We start from the raw sequence: 14,705 nt of genomic DNA on the forward strand, positions 1-14,705 counted from the left end.
AATATTCAATAATACAGACCATTTATATGGAAAATACATACATAACAGTCCAAAAATAAACCTCGACATACATAAGATTGCGCTCAAGTAAGACGAATACTATTTCAACGAGTACAATATGAGAAATTAATGCCATAGTACAATATCTCTGATGATAATTCACAAATTGATTTGATTATTTTTATTCATGTAGGTATACATTGAAGATCATTGAAATAAGTACATACACGATTATGATTACCCGATGGTTCTATAAGGTGACTAACGAGGCTGTTGTGTTATAGAAATATCAGTAAACCGGCCATTCACCATATTGTTATCGCATCCTCTCGTCGTTATTACCGTTCTGTGGTGTATATAATAATAGTAAGTATGAAGACACGTGCCGTTCGGAAAGTGCATTTTGGTTATACGATGCTGTATCGTAATCAATGGTACAGTCGCAGCTATAGCAAAAAATGTCGCTGGTGAATATACATCGTCGACAAACAAGTACACTGTACGAGTGTGCTAAATATGAATATGTGTACAAAATAGGAACATAAACGTTTAAATACTCAAAAGCAAAAGCGAATCTTGGGTATATATCACATACAAGTATCTAATATTCTTGCACAAATCTAATATTTTAATTTTTTTTTATTTTTTCTTTATATTTTCGTCTACATAAAGATTCTTACATACATTATGTTAAACTTTATATACCTAACTACTGAAAAATACTATCGTATTCAAAGCACGAGGAATGCATTTCTTATTTATATCGTAAAATCATCGTAATGTAGATGCGTTTACAAAAGACAAGCTGTGTGTATGTATAATATATAATGAAATAAAAAGGAATGATTATATTATATTATGAAATCATTTTCGTTAATAATAAAAATGTGTGTGTGTGTGTGTGTGTGTGTTATGTAATCTGGTGTGTGCATGTACATATAATATATTATATAAATACATAAATATAATAGTTTCAAGCATTCTTTATAAAAATTGATAAAAAGCATGTTATCAATATTTGGTGCTGGAAACGTAAATTGCATTATCATCATGAGCCACAATGCAAACCGCCGGATATACCATTCTTCCCCCGCACACGTTAACGATAAAATTTGACCTCTGTCTCGATACAATCCTTCATCAGGTCGTCCAACTCTTGGAGAGTGGACGCGCCCTCTGCGTACTTGTCCGAGAACTCAGCCAGCTCGTTGACGCACTTGTCCTCCATCGTCTGCAACAGTTCGAGGATATTCTGCAGCTGGCCGGCGCTCTGCTTCGAATGCAGATTATACAGCAGGTGGTGACGGTTGCGCTGTTGAAGACAAAACATATTCACATAACAAAATCGATGTATCTATGAAAATAAATCAGTAAGTAAAGACAAGATGAAGTAATATTAATGCACTGCATTCTCACTCAAACCCGAATTGGTTGGGTTCCACGGTGAAACATCTATGAACAAAACGTTTAACGACACAATGTCTGCAATAGAATGACAACACGAATAAATGGTTATGGATGGAATTTTAACGCGACATGATGCTCATGGAAAAAATGATGAAACGACATTATATTCATAAACAAAATTAATTAATGGTTACGAAAAAAAATTTTACACGACATAATGTTCACAAACGAAATGGTCACGCAACATTATGTTCACAGACAAAATGATTGCGACATAATGTTCACGGACAAAACGTTCATACGTTCAAAACGATTTTTTTTTAACGAAAGGCACAAGAATTCATTAAAACGTGAAGATCTATAAACGTCCTTTGACAAATGAATAAATATTAATCAGATAAGCCAGTATAACCGAAATTTAATAACAAATAACAAACTTTTCGAGCAGTCAAATAAAAATTTTTATTAAAAAAAATCGTTTTTGAATGTATGAATGTTTTGTATGAACATTATGTTGCATAATCATTGTGTCCATAACTATTGAATCATTTTGTCAGTGAACAGTGTCTGTAGCCATTTAGTCGCGAAGTCATTTTATCGTAGACGTTTTGTCCGTAGAAGTTTCATCGTGACACCAATTGGATTTGGTTATGCAAAGAGGATCCAACTCAAATAAATGAAAATATCTATTTGTACAAAATATGTACTTAGTGGTAGTACACTGTTGCTACTTATTTCCCTTAATTAAGATTAAAGCACCAATATATCTAGCTGAACCTATCTTATGCCCAATTTGTTTTGGATTTGAGTTTTTATTTATCTCTTTCAACTCCTTCTGGGTCGCTTCATGGATATTTTACCTCTTGAGAACGACCTCTTCAGTAATCTACATATGTTTACATATCTAACTATATCACCTACTATACTTGAATTTTATAACTTTACTTCGATATTATACTATAAAAAGAAGAAAGTCGAAAGCATACTATACAAAATTAAACCCAATTGTAACATGCATATATTGAAAAATCAAATAAGCATTTACATGCTTATGTATACAGCTGGCAAAAACGCCAATAACGTTACCGTTGGTAACAATTTGTAAAGTTTATATAAAACGTACAACTAAAAGTCAGAAATATATGTACAGCGATAATATGTGGTTTTATTTCATAAAGGAATATTTAACCAACACTATCAGAAAGCTTTTAAACACATACGAACATTGAAACCGTGTTAGTGACTAAGGTACATCGAAGGAGACTATTTTGGAGGAGATAAAATACTCATCTTTTAGTAGTGCGAATTGTGAGATGAAAACACTAAATATGATGACCTTCAGAGTGTGTTTTTTACATGCTATAGTGGTTGATAATAGCACAAATTACCTTAGCTTGTTGATTTACCCTCACATACTTATATACACAATGATATACTCACGTCATTGGCGACACTAATGGTGTGATGAGAAATTCTAGCATTCGGAGTAAATACAAATGGCTTATAAACAGAAACGCTAGGATCCGGAGTTCCGGTGAGCCAGTGAACACTCAAAGCCGACTCGGAGAGGCACGTCATCTAAAAATAAACATACATGGAAACAACGTTCCTATGTGGAGAACAAATCCAACAGATATGCAATCACCTGACTCCCTTGAGTGGGGTAATAGTCTTCGACCGTGCGACAAATGTTGTTATCTTTGTTGCGTAAAATTTTAAACATATTTGCAGTACTAATGGTTTCCGTTGTGTACAATTCGTCGATTAACTTCTCTGCGTCACCGTGATAGTCGTCGACATCATCCGCCTTTAAGCACTTTGCGAAATTAAATTCACCCTGGAAACATTTCAATGAGAATGATTTTATTGTATAATCCTTACGTGTGTGTTTGTTAATACGAAAAGATCTTAAAATACTTGGATGCATATTTAAATAGATTATGTACATATGGTCAGGGTATTCCAGCACACCTCGTAAATCTTATAAAAAGTCTATTTAGAGACAATTCTGTGTTAGTAAGGGTAAACAAGTTGCTAGCTTTAAGTCCAAAAAGGTGTGCATCAAGAATATACTTCGTTTTCCATGCTGTTTAATAGGAGGAATGGGTAAAAGCATACCCGATGATATTACTCTCATAGCCAACTCGGAAAAGGAGATGGGGGATCTACTCCGTCGTCTGCAACAGGAAAGCAGAATACTTGGGCTCGAGATGAACAGAGTGAAAACAAAGATTATGATGGTGGATCGAAATGGTCAACTCGTGAGGACAGATGTTTGCTGATCTTGAAGTTGTACACAATTTAATTTATCTCAGATCAATGCTATCGGATGACGGAGCATGTGAGACTGAATTAAAAAAGGCGGATTGGCAAGGCGCAAAGCTCTATGTCAAAATTGAGCAAAATTAAAAAAGATCGAGGCATCACTCTGTCTAAGAAAATGCGTCTGGTCTGAGTTTTGTATTTCTATATGGGGTAGATACAGACAGAAAGAGCTCGAGAAAGGTAGAAAATAGACGCTTTTGATATGTATGTGGTGTTGGAGACGGTTGCTTAGAATCCCTTGGACAGCAAGAAAAACTATGCCTCCATCCTGCAAGAGCTGAGGGTTGGTGATAAGCTATCATCCATTTGTTTTAGACTTACATATATCCTTTAGTTTTTTGGGAACATCGCGAAGAGAGACCAGGACAGCCTGGAAAAATTGATCGTTCTGCGAAGCGGAGGAAGAGGGTGATGACCACTGTGAAGACCACGACAGGTCGCATTATGGAAGTCAGAAGATGGGAAACTCACGACCCTCATATGTGAAGAAAGCGACGGGAAAATATGTATATGTCGTCAGCATACAACATAGAAAATCCATTTTCTGATTTAAATTTTTCATTAAAAGTATTGAGACAATAAATAATGGTTCAACACGGTTAATGGACTTCAGTTGTATGCCAATTATGTAATTTTCATTGAAAAGGCGTGTTTGAATGTAATAAGTGTAATCAAAATGGCAGATACATTAAAGTAATTGAATGGATCAAATGATAGCAGGTAAGTCGATGAAACGGGCGTCGACGACCCAGATGTCGATATATCAAAGTTGAAAACTTGATATTACAGCAGACCGCATAATTTAGTAATCAAAAGAATAGTATTGCACAAGTCGAACTTGAGCAACATATAAGAAGGTCTATATTTCAATTATTCTGAATATAATGTATGGATATTGAACTGTATGCGGACTGGATGAAGTTTCGGAAAACACTCCAATACAGAATATATGTACATAGAATTTACAGTTCTAGAAAGAAACAAAGGAAGACGAGGATTAAATAAACAGATCTCACGGCTTAAGAATCGTTTAGATGGTCTTGTCTGCGAGATGCCCCCACTTTCTAAGCTAACGCACGGAGAAGTCAAGAGCAAACTTGAGATATATATGAAAGCACCGAATCATCACCCCCTTTCATCTACCCGGAATGGAATGAAAAATTATCTTTCCCAACATATGTATTACCAAAAGAAAGGCTCGGTGGTTGTGTTGATACTAAGCACCGAGAGGTCGCCGGGTTCGATCCTGTCAGCTGACATCGATTGAAAAGAATTTATTCCGAGTATAATCTTTAATCCTGATGGTCAGACTTGGATCATTTCCTATCAGAGTTTGCCATTTTACCTGATTTCATCATTGAAGCTGTTCCTCCATCAAAATTGGCAAAAACCATCCTACCCACTGTCACCACTATTTTAATATGATTTCAAAAAATTTACTATATATAACATAGATGCCTCACTAATTTTCTTATATTTTTATTTTATTTTATTTTTTACATAGATATATACCAGGAAGGCCTAGCAGGTAGACCCCAATGCGCTTTCCTAGATAATTAATTACAAACATTGCAGCATTTTTATTATATAAATCGCTGTGTTTCGTGAGGCTGAAGAACACGAAATTAACAATTAATTAATTAATTAATTAATCCATAGAGACATCTCTGGATTTAGACTAGTACATAAATTTTTACATATTGTACATAAATCAAATTCAGATATTTGTAACAGCGGGTAGGATGATTTTTGCCAATTTGATGAAGGAACCGTTTCAACAATGAAATCAGATAAATTGGCAAACTCTGTTAGGAAACGATCGACTTGGAGTCACAAATATCCAAGTCTGACCAGCAGTATTAAAGATTAGCACGGGATCGAACCCGATAACCTCTCAGTGCTAAACATAAACTAAACCACCGAGCCATACTGCTGAATATATATAGTATTTTTATTATGTTTATATGTATGTCTGGTCACAGTGACGCGTTAGAGTATTCTGTTATGTCACTGTGGTTAATATTTAAATAAATAAAACTGACATTATGTGTTTGTAGTGTTTCAACACCACTTATATAAAAGAATAAATAAAAATCATACTTCTCCGTTCCATAAGTTGAGCTCTTGCATCTGTTCCATCAGACCGTCCGACATTTTATCTATCTTAGTTTGTATGGTGTACCCGTTTGAGAAATGCTTATGGGTTGATTCTATTTTAACGGCCGCCCAAAATTTGCCGCAAGTTTCTATGAGCCAACCTTCGTTAGGATCGACGATGACGAAAGCGTTGTGATAAAATATATCCGGATCGTTCTCGGCACAAGGACCACCCTGTCCAAACTCGTTTAGTAAATTGGTAATCATGTCCACGCACCCTTCTGCAGACGAACACCTCTCTAAAGCGATTCTGCAAGTAGCAACGAAAGCAACGTGTATACATAATGCAACATTAACGATACAATATTGAATTACGGCGTAACTAAAGTATCAACCTGACGAGGTCCATGCCCAACAGTCGTTTAACACTACTATCGGCATCGTCTTCATTGTAACGCGATCTCAATGCAATGTTGCCGATACAAACGTTTTTATCGTTTGATCCCATCTCGGCGCCCCACATCCACGCCGGTTTGCTCAGAATGACCGAATTCGTAGGGCCGTCGAATTCTGGAATCTCGATGTAAGTACACTGCAAAGGAAGAAAAGCGGTGAAATTGAAACGATGCAAAAATTGTAGTCGCAATATGGATTGAATATAGTTTAATTTTACTTTTAAGCTACCGCTATCCCGTTTGTTGCCCTTCGCGTATATGATCTCTTGAACTTCGTTCCGTGGTCTATGAGAATTTTTGGCAAAGACCACCTGCCCATTGCCACCGGGTAGGACGACGAATATATCAGTGGGGATAATTGCTTTGGTCATTTTCAGTTGTTGATTTGTAGTTAAACCTTTGGAAAAAAATTAACAAATATAGATTACATAGATTATGTGGTTAATTTTCTTAAAAATTTTAACCTAGATTAAACCGCAAATAATAAAAAATAAATCTCAGGTGAGTTATGTCATATCATATCATATCATTTATAAAATATAGCTATTCCGTCTGTCTGTCTCTGAGATAACGCTCGCCGTACTATAATAGTCGTTTCGATTCGACATATATATGTACGTCACAGCTAAACCATTGCCAAAACGTATATACGAATACAATAACAAAAGAAAAAAACTTCTATATATACTGATCACTACTAATGTTTCCACTTGGCAGAGAATTATCCACCATCTATTGAAAATTTATTTAATTAATTGATTTTTCTATCGGTTTTTTATATTGTTTATATGTAGGTAGGTTGTTTTTTTACCATTTTTTTCATATTAAATATATTTAAAAGGTATATGAAAAAAATTCGACCGCGTGAGGATCGACCAAAGGATAGACAAATTCGTTGTTTTTTTTTGAATAACTTAATATGCCAACACCTATGTGATGATATTTCATCGGGTACAACACTAGTCATCGTATATTATATATATAATAGCGCTATTCTATGTATCTGTGTGGGATAACACTCGCCGTACTATAATCGATTCGACATATGTAAGTCACAGCTAAAACACTGCCAACAAAACGTACTAATATAATAACAGATCAAGAAAAAACTTCTATATGTACTGTTTGCTACCAATGTTTCCTCTAGGAGAATAGTCTAGGAGCTAAATTTAACGCCATCTATTGAAAATTTATTTAATTAATTAATTAATTTTTCTATTGCCGTTTTATGTTGTTTATATGTAGGTAGTTAAGTAGTTTTTACCATTTTTTTTTTAATATTAAACAATTAAATATAAATATTAAATTAAATATATTTGAAAAAAATTCGACTGCTTGCGGATCAAACACAGGACGGACACATTTCTTTTATTTATTTTTTATTTAATAACTTAATATGCCATAACCCATGCGATGATATTTCATCGGGCACAACACTAGTGAATACATAAATTCAATTCCAAATAATTAACCGCTTAGACGCCCTGCCGACGCGCTGAGCGTATTATAGATACGGCAGTTTGCGCCTTAAGGCGCTTTGGGCAGCTAAGCGGTTAATAATCCTAATTGAAATAACTGTCTGATTGCATTTATTACGACTTGGTTGGTCTGTGTTGCCACTCCTACGAATGCATCAGTGTTGCTACAAGATACATAACTGGCTAGCTAACAGAAGACTCGCTATCCGCTACAACTTATTACAATGAGTTAATATTATATTCGAAACGATCTAGCATGAGACTTACGTAAAATGTACATGCTATCACATTCACCCCTTCACGCGATGACCAATTACATTTCGTTTCAGTTTCGCATTGGATTTTGGTCAAGAAATACAACATTATTCGTGTGTATAGCGATCGGTAGAATTTGACTTTTGTTTTTGTTACTTTTGTGTTCGTGTTTCGTATTTTGAAATATTCACATTAATAAAATTGTAATATAAAATACGTAAGTTGTTGATATTATTAATTTATTTTTGGAATACGTTTGTATTTTACATTAATGGAGATTTATATTTTTTTAACATAATGCAATCCTTAACTTTTAGCAATATTGTCCAATTAATTCTCCCTACTTCATCTTAATATACTTTTATACTTCCGATCCATCCACTCGCTCCACTACGTCAGCTATTCAAACTCACCCCCATGTTTCGTTTCCTTTCTCTCATTATTATATGTACATACTGAAAAAGCAACGTTCTATTCTATTCGGTGTATAAAGGTGCAGACACTTAGCATTGTACGCTGTACGTGTTTTTTTTATTTTTAGATAGTATTGCATATGCAAAAAAAAACGCTAATACGTCTAATCCATGCCTAATCCTTGGCAAAACTCATCCCCTGGAGTGTTTTCGGTGAAATTTTTTCCTTGTATTGATATAGATTTGACAAAAACTTGTCGAAATAATAAGATCGTACGAATTAAAATCCATTTATATTATCCAGCTCTGCAAGCACAGCAGTGCACGGAAAAGATTACTTTTATTTATACTATACAGCAGCCCCAGTTTCGATACGTTCAGGCTTGTTTTGGCCGAGTTCGAGGCAAAATCGGCTTACATATATGTACATACTCGTACATTGCAGAGTGCGACGATACGGCACAATATTGCTTGCGTCGAGTCAATATTGTCACAATGGCGTCGTCCACACACACGGTATCTACACCCGATATTTACGAAATTTTCCATATCCAGTTCCCATATTGCAACCTGTGGTTGCTATTTAGGAACTGGTTATGGAAAATTTCGGGTGTAGATACCGTGTGTGTGGACGACGCCAACGTAAAGTTTCCGAAAATATTCATATGCACATATGCACTTTCGTTATGACTAGAGGTAGGATAGCCAAGGTGCCGATCATTGTTCCATTGTTGTAAATCATTTGTAAAAAGGTTCGGCAATACATTTACAACATTTGAACAATACGCGGCACCCTCTGGGTCCGGACTTTAGTTATGACGCGTGCACTCGCCACTATGACGTCACGTCGTGCGTGAATATTTCCACAGTGACCAAAGAAAACCGGTTCTGATTGATACATGACATGTAATATAGTGTCAGTTACTGCTAAATATTACGGAACGTGTGAATGTGTCCATATATAATGTACCAAAGAAGTACTGCTGTATACGCGCAGTTGCCGGCCTGAGCTGTGCCAGTATAAACAGACCTTGAATAATGACACGTAGAACCGCCTATCACAGCTAAAGTCTACCTAAACGCGCCGTGCCGTACTATTCAGTGTGTTCTTACCATTAGGGCGAAAACACACTGAGTGGTACGTGTTTTTTTTAGATATTTTTAAACATATACATACATAGTATACAATCCCAAATATCCCCCCTGGAGTGTATTCGGTGATATTTTATCCTTGCTTGACAGTGATCAATAGCCGTGAATCCCATATTTGAATAAATAAAGGAGAAACATATGCACTCTGCACGTGCAACTACACCCGAATTCGGTTTGGATAACAGCACTGTCACAGCGTGGAGCCAAGGACGTGACGTTTCATACCACTCAGTGTGTTTTCGCCGATAGACTTTTTGGTATTTACTGCCCAAGTTTCGCATAGGAATAGATACTAAAAGTTCACGCTTGTACGATTGTTTCATACATGCAATTTATACATTTTTACTTTATCTTTTTTGTATGTTAGTTGAAATTTTATAGTATTTTTTTATTTATTACTAGCTGAACCCGACATGCGTTGCAATGCCACAATATCGCATGCAATTCCCGTTCCCGTTCCCATTCTCGTTTTTCCCGTTCCCGAGCTAAAGTCGTGGTAATCTCACTTATCCAGCGTTTAACAGCGGAAAAACGCAGGCGGCGATTTCAAACTATTCAATTGTTTGTTTATTTTACCCTAACAACGCAGGTGGCGACGCGAAAATATTGCGTTGCAATGCCACTCATTCTCGTTTTTCCCGTTTCCGTTCCCGTTTTTGGTCCGTTTTTGGTTGTGAATATGTTTAGAGCAATACCAAAGTAAAGTTATAAAAATTTAATGGTAGCAAACCATATATGAACTTTTGTTTGATATCATTAAATTTTATAAGGATTGTAAATAGGTGTTTGAGCTATTTTTCCTATTATGCTGTAGATTAACATTAGAATAATATAATACTATGATTACTAACCAAATTAAATTAAATTGTAAAATAGAAAATGATCAGTAGATCAGTAGCTATTAAAATAGATATAAGATGTATTGTGAACATAATTTCGTAATAATAAAAAGCATTTAAAAATCAAAAAAAAAATTAAATGTTATAGGTTTATTTAAGTACTACGCTACGTATATAAAACCATTCACAATTTCTGTTACTTTGTCTGCAGAAAAAGCGATTTAAAAGAAGTAGCAATATTTTAAAATCCGCTCGGCACTCATTATATTTTCAAACCCATCTCATTGTGCTCGAGTTCTATTTTTATAAAAATGACTACAATGAAATGCGACTTTATTGTATAAAATGAACCACAATAGGCTTCAGACTCGGCAGCGAGTCACTATTATAAGAAAAATTCTAAAAATATTAAGAATAATTTGGAAAAAGGTATGAATATAACGTAATCATTCTTTTTTATAGGATCGAAATTATAGTCTATCAAAAGTAAATTAATATCGATTTAATAAAAAATTTCTTACCAAATTGTAATATTTTAAGTAAATTAATGCCGATTTTTTTTTTATCAAAAACAAAATATATACAGTTATATAATATATCTACATGGCTTTTTTTCCGAGCATTAAGTCAGCTTAAAAGATTAATGCCCTGAAATAATATAACAATGGCACCAAATTTTTCGTATTATTGGTAATGATAAATACGCGTTTTAATAATAATAATAATAGCTTTTATTCCAGACGATGAGGAGAATAGTGCAATCCCCAACGCCCATATAAATAATATATAGATAGTAAAAAAAGTATTGAAAAATAGTAAACAAAAAAATAAATAAATAAATACATAAGTAAATATATAAATATTACTGATAATAAATAATAATAATAATTATTATAATAAATAAATAATAATAAATAATAATAATTATTATTATTATAATAAATAAATAATAATAATTTTATGTCTATTCAAGGCGGTCGGTGTAGCAGTTCCATCCATCGAACATACAATGAAGAATGCAAATGAGAAGATGCAGCAGCAAGAAGACAATTAGGCGATAAAAATATACGAAGACGTAGAGAGGCCGCTCTCATCCTGAGAATGGCTTCAAAGTGAGGCACATGCCCTTCTACAAACATTTGCGACGCGCTACAGCTCCTAGGTAACCCGAAAAGAGCACGGTAACAGTTGTTTTAGAGTAGCATTGGGAAAATTGAATCCTGAATAAACCCATTTCTACAGTCCTAATGACGATAGATATATAAATTGAACCTGTAGCGGCTCTATGACATGGTCGGGTTTCGGTCACCATCCTGCGAGCTGGGACCAACTCGGCCATGTTGCTCGCTGCTCAACTACTTCTTTCCCAACTGTCATATTAAATAGTCGTGTATACAACAAAAAATGAAGCTAATATTTCAACTCATCGATGACTATTCCGAAAACTCTTTTTTTTTCTCAATTTTATTTCATTTATTATTATAATAAATACATTATAAATGGATAATGAATAACAATAACAAATTAAAGACCAATGTGACCATCTCATGAAACTGACTTTTGTATGTTAAACATGACTGTTTAAAGTGAAAATTGAAATACAGCTTCTTTACAGTTGAATTCGACCTTATAAATTATATTTCTCAAACTGTGGTGATTGTTGAATTCAATTTGAATAATAAAAAGGCATGATGTGTGAAAAAAAATCAGCTAATTACAATATCTGGGGATTTGAAATGGATATTATCGATAAATTCCTTGGGAAAAAAAAGTTGAGCTTTAAGCCTTTATATATATATATATTTTTTTTTAGTCAATTTATATATATTTTAATTTATTTATCGATATTTTGATATCGGTATGTTGGTATAGGGTCTACGTGACGAGACAGAATGTTAAATGACAGAAAACGCAAATATCGGAAGGCAAAGATCGAAAATCGAAAGATCTTAAGTCGAAAGATCAAAAAAAAAAATGGTGCATGGTAAACGGTACATACTCACTTAATTTGCGCGAGCAGGATACAACAGGAACAAGAGGAACATGCTTTTCCTCCCGTATCCTGCGCGCGCACATTAATACGGGAGTAAAAGCCTGTTCCTCTTGTTCCTGTTGTATCCTGCTCGCGCAAATTAGGTGAGTATGTACCGTTTACCGTGCACCATTTTTTTTTGATCTTTCGACTTAAGATCTTTCGATTTTCGATCTTTGCCTTCCGATATTTGCGTTTTCTGTCATTTAACATTCTGTCTCGTCACGGTGACCGGTTGGTATAATATCTATGAATGTTAGTTTGAAATTGAATATATATTTTTTTGTATGATATTTGGAGGATTTAAAAACACATATATTGTTTTTAAGGCCTATAATGAGTTATCATAATAATAGAATGCAATTTAAAAATCAATATAGCCTTTATATATTTAATTCGATGTATTTGTATGCTGAAACGAAGAACCAATATTGTTAGAATATAATTCAACTACAAAATTATAATATGTATTTTTTGTAAAATAAATTGACGAATAACGATGAAACTATTAAAATGTAAGGATTAACTAAAAACCTTAAACTAATTAAAAACCTACATATAAGGATTTAATAGATTTGAATATACATATATAAAATCCAGCTTGATCGTGTCCTGTAAAGTTTTCCAATATAAATCTGACAATAAATCATACAGCTCTATATAAAATTAGCACCGACAAAAATCCAAACAAATTATAATCCATTCCCATTTCAAATTCTTTCTGTTCCAGAAGGCAAAAAAGAAACTGCTAGATATTAATACCTTTCCAAAAACAACTAATGCGTACATTAAATATTACGTGATGGAGTCTGGTATGTTATTATTATAATCGAGTATTATAATTATAATATAATAAAATTTCAGTTCAGAGAAAATATTCATACTTAGATCAATTGGAAACCCTCCGATACTGAAATTGTATGATCACTAGAGCCCGGAATCTGAAGGGGCTGTTTATTGTTCAAAGATTGTAAATGCATTGTTAAAGGTTTGCCGAACCTTTTTTACAAAGCATTTACAAGAATTGAACAATAGGCGGCACGTTTCCGACCCCTTCAGATTCCGATCTCTAATGATCACTTATCAATAACCATTGGATCGTTTCTATTACATATACGTACATAGAAGCCTGGCTGACTGAATGATTCCATCAAAGAGGATATCAATATATGCATAAATTTTAATAACAAAATCGTCTTAAGCTCTTTGTTCTATAATGACTTTGTTCTGCAATGATCACTACGTCAATACATCAACCAAAAAGCTACGACAACTTTGAAAGGAGAACGTACTCCTCAACGGGAGAAAGTGCGACTGCTACGATCTCGAACAAATAAAATCTGAACGATCGGTCAACGAACGTTTCAGACATTTCATGACGATGTGTGCCGCAAAATGACACATTCCATTTGCAGACATTCAGAAAAAATAAATGCGTGCACAATTTCAATCGAAAGTTGAAAGAGAAAGGGGGTGGGGAGGGGGCGAGGCTCCGAAGACACATTACCACCTTCCCCACCCCCCTACTTGCACAAATCTAAGTTAACGGCATCCTGTGGATTAGGATGACACAATGGCATATTTTCCATCGTGAGCTCGTCTCCGAGATTTAATTTGACGGGAGTGACATATACCTGTAAAAATCGAGCGAAGGACTCCCGGAAAGCGTGCGACACGTTCGAAAGCCGGCCGCCGACTGAAGGCGCAGTGATCGCGACGTGCCAGCGTTGCCAAAATGGGTGTCAACTTGTTTATGGCCATCGAAAACGCGAATTATCCATTTCAATGTTTAAATATTGCACATTCAATTTTCTTTGATTGTTTTGCGTTATTGTTTTTAATTGGACGCTCTATTGATTTCATTCGATATTCATGGTTTTATAATTTAGGCGACATGGCAACGTCGCAAGTATGACGCGCAGTGCAGCCAACCTGTCCACTTCGCGATCGAAATGCGACATTTCTGTCCGCGACATTTCTCGCGACCGGTCTCCGTCACGAGCCAGAATGTTAAATTACAGAAAATACAAATATCGGAAGGTAAAGATCGAAAATCGAAAGATTTAAAAAAAGGGTGCATGGTAAACGGTACATACTCACTTAATTTGCGCGAGCAGGATACAACAGGAACAAGAGGAACAGGCTTTTCCTCCCGTATTAATGTGCGCGAGCAGAATACGGGAGGAAAAGCATGTTCCTCTTGTTCCTGTTGTATCCTGCTCGCGCAAATTAAGTGAGTATGTACCGTTTAC

At 34.8% G+C, this 14,705-nt stretch overlaps 1 protein-coding gene across 1 annotated transcript; it reads right to left on the reverse strand.

The window, feature by feature from the left end:
* Positions 1-659: 659 nt before the first annotated feature.
* On the reverse strand, positions 660-14,153 carry LOC143922631 (secernin-2). The gene is made up of 7 exons (XM_077445961.1): positions 14,088-14,153; positions 6,503-6,681; positions 6,225-6,421; positions 5,833-6,139; positions 3,053-3,244; positions 2,848-2,985; positions 660-1,312 (listed from the first exon to the last, which is right to left on the reverse strand). The coding sequence occupies exons 2-7, from the start codon at positions 6,653-6,655 to the stop codon at positions 1,100-1,102; spliced, it is 1,200 nt and encodes a 399-aa protein (XP_077302087.1). The 5' UTR covers positions 6,656-6,681; positions 14,088-14,153; the 3' UTR covers positions 660-1,099.
* Positions 14,154-14,705: the final 552 nt, after the last annotated feature.

Source organism: Arctopsyche grandis, chromosome 2 (assembly GCF_051622035.1).
Source record: "Arctopsyche grandis isolate Sample6627 chromosome 2, ASM5162203v2, whole genome shotgun sequence".
NCBI lineage: Eukaryota > Metazoa > Arthropoda > Insecta > Trichoptera > Hydropsychidae > Arctopsyche > Arctopsyche grandis.